The following is a 7,902-nucleotide window of genomic DNA, read 5'->3' on the forward strand; positions in this document are numbered from 1 at the left end:
GATGTGTATATAAAGCAGAATGACAATTTAAAATTAATGAATTTAGGAAATAAGAAAAATTTAGAATATGATACAAAAATAGAAATAAGTATGAATAATATAAAATATGAGGAGATTAGAAGATTTTATTTAAATAACAATAATAGTTTTATAAATTCGGATGGATTAAAATGCAATATATTATCAGCTATCCATTGTGATGAGAAAAATATTTTATTTTATTCGTTAGTGTTTTCATTTACTAATATAAATAATAATTATATAGAATTGATAAAAATTCATATCAAAAATGAAAAAACTCATGAAACAGTTGTAAAAGATGTTCAATTTATTATAGTAAATAATAAATGTACAGCACAAAATGAAAGAACATTTTCAAATATAAAAATAGCAATGAAAATTCAAGAGAATAACGAAATTAGTAGATATGCAAAAGAAAATACTTTTATTCAAGACATATCATTAGATAATATATTCTACATAATTGAATATAGAATGTGGCATAGTTATACTGATTGTATTGCCAATGCAAACTTTAATGCTTTAAATAACCCCCATTAAAAAAAAGAGGCCAATAGATATTTTTACATAAATAAAGGAAATATATGTACACACACACACACACATATATATATATATATATATATATATATATATGTCTTCACATTTTTAATTTTTTATGGTGAAAAAATTATATAATATTGACATAATAATTCAAATTGTTTTCTTGTTATATATTGTTCTACCTTTTATATATTTACATTGGGTACTTGAAGATAAAAAAATATAAAATGAATAAATAAATAAATAAATATGCACATATATATATATATATATATATATATATTAGGGTAAAAAATTCAAAATAAAAAACTTAAACATAAAAATATATAATATGTCAATATTAATTTTTTTTTTTTTTTGAGGGGAACAGAAATATGGATATACCTCTTCAATCATTTTTATTTAAAAAACTAAAATTTAAATCATTTGGAATATCTATAAAATTATCTTGCTCTATATTCTCATCATCATTGTTAAAAAAGTTTTTTTTTTGAGAAAGTGTTGTTTTATAAATATCTGTATTTTTTTTTTTAATAATAGCATTAGGTGTTGGATTAATATTTTCAAAAGAGCTTGGAGTAATATATATAGAATCTGTTTTATATAAATCATAATTTAAAAAAGAAGATGTATGGTTTGAAGATGCTTCTAACATATTATAATCATTTTTTATAGAGTCATAAGAGAAACTATTTTTATTATTTAAATGTGTATTATTTAATAATATATTATCATTTTTATAACAATGTAATTGAGAAAAAAAATTTTGTTCATTAGGTTGATAACATTTATTTGTATAGTTATTTGGAAGATTTGTATTTTCTAAATTATTTATCATATTAGATGTAATAATATTTTCTACATTATCAAAATTATTGTAATTGGAATGACAATTTAAAATATTAAAAGAATTTGTATGTGTATTAAATGTATTGTTCTTATGAAAAGGGTTCCAAGAATTATAAATATAATTATAATTACTACTACTACTATTATTATTATTATTACTATTATTATTATTATTACTATTATTATTATTATTATTATTACTATTACTATTATTATTCCTATTACTATTACTATTACTATTATTGTTGTTATTGGTGGTGTCCTTTTGATGGTTCTTATATATTATGTCATTTTGGTTGTTTCTTAAATAATCAGATAAATCCTTCTCATAATTGTTATTTACATATACAGATTGGTCATCTCTTTCTATATTATCTAAAGACATACTCTTATAATTAAAATTACACATACTTCTTTTCTTTTCGTTTATCACATTTCCTTGTTGCTTATTCCATAAGTTATTATTATCATAAAATCTATTCATATTATTATTTTTATTATTATTATTATTATTATTACTGTGTGTATCTATATATACAATTTTATTATCTTCATTTGTAGAGATATTGTTTTTCTCTTCCCCAAGAATTATATTATTCTCTTTTTCTTCATTAAAATATTTATTATGCATCCACATTTGTGCATCCTTCATATGACTAAAATTATTTTTATCATTTTCTATATTATATGTTTTATTCATCTTGTTTTGTAAGGAATGTTCTTTTTCTATTAGAAGTTCCATGCTATTAAACGAGTTACATTTTTCTATGTTTGAACTCACATTTGTATTTATGTTTGTATTTGAACATATACTTACATTGTTGTTTTCTCTTTCTTTGATATTTCCATATTCATCATTATATCTAACATTATTATCATTGATAACAGTTGATCCAAATGGAATATTATATATATAATGATCCTTGTCTATAGATTTTATCACATTATAATATTTATTCAAATAATTTTTTTTTTTCCTTTCTTCTAATAATCTATAATTCATGTTTTCAGGGTTACTAAGGGTAGTTTCATTTTCTTCATTGATAGAATAAAACGGATAATTTATTTGATATATATCAGTCATACTATTATTAACATGGTCATACTTTTTAAATTGCTCATATGAATTTACTAATTTATTATTATTTACATTAACATTATTCTTCTCCACATTTTTTATGAATTCACGTGGATTATTTTTACTAGAAGTATATACATCGTTATTATTATATAAATTATTTTCATTTAAATTATTTTCATACAAATCATTTTCATATAAATTATTTTCATGTAGATCATTTTCATATAAATCATTTTCATATAAATCATTTTCATACAAATCATTTTCATATAAATCATTTTCATACAAATCATTTTCATACAAATCATTTTCATATACATTTTTATTATCATCATCGTATTCTATTTTATCTTCAATTATTTTCTTCCTACACATATCTCTAGATACCTTATCAGCTAGCCCATTAATATTATTTAGAACCATCTGATGTGCATCTACCTGAAGAACATTTTCATGGCAGTTTCCATTTTTTTTATTTTTATTAAGAGATTGGTTGAAAACATTGATGGAATCATTATTATTTGTATGAACAAGAACCATTTCTGAATTGGATTTTATTTCTATGGGATTATTCTCATTCTCATATATATTACACGTTTTAAAATTATCTAATTTATTTACATTGTTTATATTATAAAAACTATCATAATAATTATTATTTATGTTAGTGTGTCCATTATTGTTCATCCAAAGAGCATGTTGTAAAGGTTCCTTTATATCTGTTAGATTATTCAAATCTTCATTACCATCATTCTTATCATATTTTCTATCACCATCCTGTGTGTTCAAATATCTTACATTCATAGAACTAAAAGGAGAATCCTGATTATTATTTGACGTTTGGCTATTATTCAGTAGTATATTATTATGATTACATATTTTTTCGCTACAATTAATATTATTATTGTCATCATTTATAATATTATCCTTTATAATATTATCCTTTATAATATTATCCTTTATAATATTATCATTTATAATATTATCATTTATAATATTATCATTTATAATATTATCATTTATAATATTATCATTTATAATATTATCATTTATAATATTATCATTTATAATATTATCCTTTATAATATTATCATTTTTTGGAGTGATGACATCTATATAATTTTGTAGTGCATTCAATTTAATGTCCTTATTATAATACATAGTAATATTTATCTTATTACCATCATTGGTTATATTATATTCCCTCGAATGTTTCCTTTCATTTTTATTTAATATAAAACAATTTTTATTTTTTGGAAATAATTCTTTGCATGTAAACAATTTATTTGTAATTCTTTTCTTATTATTCTTCATATCTTTTGTAATATCATTAGTTGTATAATCATTGATCCTTTGAAAATATAAATTTTCTATATATTCAAAATCGTGATCTATTTTATTATTATAACAATTTAATGGACTTATCATATCTTCATTATGATTTTTATAATTTAAAATTTCATTTCTTTTTTCAAACTTTGCATCTGACAATTTCTTGGATTTAATACATTCATCATTTAGATCTATATATTCATTGTTATCATAACATTGATCTTCATCATAGCAAATAATAATATTATCATCATCATCATAATTATCATAATTATCATAATTATCATAATTATCATTATTTTTTTCTTTTAATTTAATATTCCTATTGCTTTCTTCATCTGCTTTATCGTTTTCTTTCTGTTTATTAATTATTTGTATAAGATTGGATTCATTTATATTACTTTGATCATAATATTGCTTATGATTATTTTTAAAACATTCCATATTATAAACATGATCACTATAAGCATTATTTATATGGTTAATACTGTTAACATGTTTAATATTTTTAACATGTTTAATATTTTTAACATGTTTAATATTTTTAACATGCTTTATGTTGTTTATATTGTTGATATGATTCATTTTATTAATTTCTTGATGTAGCTTAGAATGATTACCATATTTTATGTTAAGATCATTAGAATATTCCTTATCATTATTTTTATTTTTTTTCTTATTTATATTCTGTTGACTCAACAAATTATCTTCATATCTAAACATATTATATTCTTCTTTTGAGTATATCAAGGAGTCATTTTTATTGAGATGCGTGATATTCTTATTGACATTATTACAATAAATATAATCATTACCATCTATAAAATTATTCTCATTATTATTATTATTATTAATTAGTATTATTTCATGATTTTTATTATTAATCTTTGAATTATCATCACACCTTGTATCGGTCTTACCTCCGTCTGTAGTTCCACTTTGGTTTTCCTTATTAATACATCCCACAAAATTTATAACACACTTGTTAGAGTCATTGTTTATATTATAATCATCATTCATTTTATTATTATTGTCTGACATGGATATAAACATATCTTTCCTTCTCAAATTATCATCTCCATATATATCTTCATATTTATTATTGCCTCCTACTACCTTATTAAATAAATACTTATCATCATTCTGTTTATAAAGATATTCCTTTTCTGTAATAATATGTTGTAAGCTTGTTAGTTCTGGTCCTGTTTTATTACAATCCTGTATTTTTTTTAATTTATTTTCTACATTTAATCTAATCATATTACTTACATTAATCTTTGGGTCCTTCACATCATATATGTCATTCATATTATTATTATTATTACTATTAATAATATCTACATGTGATAGATCTTTTTTTTTTTTTGGCTGGATGATAATATTTTTTCTTAACCTTGTTTCCATATTATTTATTTTATTCATATTATCTTTATTTGTTACATATGAATAATTTTTAATCTCATCATTATCCATAGTCTTTTCTTTTAAGTCAAAATATTGTTCATTAATATTCATATTTGATCTATCTAAACATATAGACGTGTGTATATTTAAATTATTACAACTATTATTTAACATATCGTTTAACTTACATTCATCATATTCATTATTTATAATATTTTGTGGGGATATGAAATAATTTTTCTGTTCTTTCTTATATTCTAATAGATTATTATTATGTAAAAGAAAATCATTAACCTGTTGAATGGGTTCATTTTTAATATTTAAACAACATAATTTTGTATTCTTCTTAATATGTGAAATGTTTAATATATTTTCTTCTTTCTTTTCATGACCAACAATACTATTATTATTATTATGATTATTATATATCCTACATATATTAAGCTTACTATTATTATTATTATTATTAAGATATATATCACCACTTGTGATGTTTTTTTGAACAACTAAATTAGCCCTATTTATTATATCGTCATTATCATTTACATTAATGTTGTTCATATGCATCTGGAAATTATATATATCCTTTTTATTATTATGTATATTTATAAATTCATTCTTCTCAGTTTCTTCATTTTCATAACCGTTTATTTTATTCATTATTTGAGCATTACTTTTATTTAATATATTCATACAACTATTATTTGTGTTAGATATATTTTTACTAGGAATCTTACTCTGAATAATTTCTTCATCAAATTCTATATCTACATTTGATTCATAAAACTTAACAAGCTTTGTGTTTATGTCATTTATTGAGTGTGCGAATCTGCACTGATTTCCTTTAATACACCGTCCTACAAAAATGTAAATATAAATATAAATATAAATAATATATAAATAATATATACATATATATATATACATATATATATATATATATATATATATCTATATATATATATATATATATACATATAATAATGTGATGTTCCTTTTTTTTACCTTCTCTGTGCAATTGACATATCGCTGGTTTACCAACTTCTCTCAGCTCATTAATAGAATGGGCATATATACAATTAATATCTGTGCATTTACCTACAAAAAAAAAAAAAAAAAAAAAAAAAAAAAAAATACATACATATATACATATACATATATATATATATATATTTTATTTGGTTGTTCATATATTATTACCTAATATGTAGCTTTTACATAATTTTGTTTTTCGCATGTCAGGTTTTATTCTTAATTCATTTATGTCATGGGCAAACGTACAATTTTCTCCCCTATCACATTTATTAATCAGTGCATATTTACACATTTGAATTTTGTATATCCTAAAAAAAATAAAAACATATAAATATAAATATATATATATATAATATGTTCTATAAATATATATATATATATATATATATTTTTCTTTTGTCTTACTTGAATCGATGCATTTTGTTTTCCTTAAAATTTATTTTTATAAAAATGATTATATATAACAATACGAAATGAAACAAAGGGATAGAGAAAATATAATTTATAATTTATAATTTATAATTTATTTATATTTTTTTTTTTTTTTTTTTTTTTTTTTATTTATAAAATAAATTAAAAAATATCACTTTAAAAATTATATCATGTATATGTATTAATATTACAACGTTTTATATTTATGAAAAAATATATAAAAAAATTAAACAAGAACATATGGAAACACCATATAGAATAAATATAAACATATATTTTGTTATTATTTTATTTAAAAATATAACAAAAATTATAATATGTATTCTATAATAAATGATAAAAATATAAATATACATATATATATATAATAAATAAAAGTCGACAAATTAAAAAAATATATGTGTGTATGGATGTGTAATTTTTATAATGTTCTATATAATATAATATTCATAAGAGAACAAAATAGATTAATTAAAAATAAATAAATATATACATATATATATATATATATATTACATATATGCAACATCACAAATATAACAAATAGAAATATTAATCTTTCATAAAAAGTAAATTATTTAATACAAATACTAACAATGCATGTATGCCTAAAATAAATACATCATCTTTTTAATCACATAGAAATATTAAATATAATATATATATATATAAGTAACAGTATGTCCACGTAAGTGTGTACTATAAAACATATATATATGTGTATATATATATATTATATATATTATATATATTTCTCTCTTATTTTTTGTCCAATTAATTTTTTTAGTATTCTTTTTTTTCTTTTTGTTCTGAACGGTTCATGCACTTTTTTTTTTTTTTTTAATTTAACATGTATGTACAAATTGTTTTTTTTTTTTTTTTTTTTTTTTTTTTTTTTTTTTTTTTTTTTTTTTTTTTTTTTTTTTTTTTTTTTTTTAATTGGCTAGTTATCAATATTATAATAAAATAGAAAAAATAGGTATATATATGAATTTAATTCTACAATAAAGAAATATATAGAAAATAATCAACAACATAAGTTTATGATCTATATATAATCATTTTGTTTAATTAAAAAATTATAAAAGAAGAATATATGTTTCTTCTTAATTAATAATAAACATCATAAAGATGAATATATATATATATATATATATATATATATATTTATTTATTTATTTATATATATATATCACTTTGTATAT

The 7,902-nt window shown here is 19.0% G+C and overlaps 2 protein-coding genes across 2 annotated transcripts; one reads left to right on the forward strand and one right to left on the reverse strand.

Moving 5' to 3' along the window:
* Positions 1-561, forward strand: PGSY75_1019200 (hypothetical protein; the record flags this gene model as incomplete). The annotated part of the gene is made up of 1 exon (XM_018785961.1): positions 1-561. A coding segment is annotated over one exon (561 nt), but the record flags the coding sequence as incomplete, so codon positions are not given.
* A 391-nt stretch (positions 562-952) lies between these two features.
* Positions 953-6,557, reverse strand: PGSY75_1019300 (putative zinc finger protein; the record flags this gene model as incomplete). The annotated part of the gene is made up of 3 exons (XM_018785962.1): positions 953-6,087; positions 6,236-6,328; positions 6,431-6,557. The coding sequence occupies 3 exons, from the start codon at positions 6,555-6,557 to the stop codon at positions 953-955; spliced, it is 5,355 nt and encodes a 1,784-aa protein (XP_018641579.1).
* Between the last annotated feature and the right edge of the window lie 1,345 nt (positions 6,558-7,902).

This window comes from Plasmodium gaboni, chromosome 10 (assembly GCF_001602025.1).
Source record: "Plasmodium gaboni strain SY75 chromosome 10, whole genome shotgun sequence".
Lineage (NCBI taxonomy): Eukaryota > Apicomplexa > Aconoidasida > Haemosporida > Plasmodiidae > Plasmodium > Plasmodium gaboni.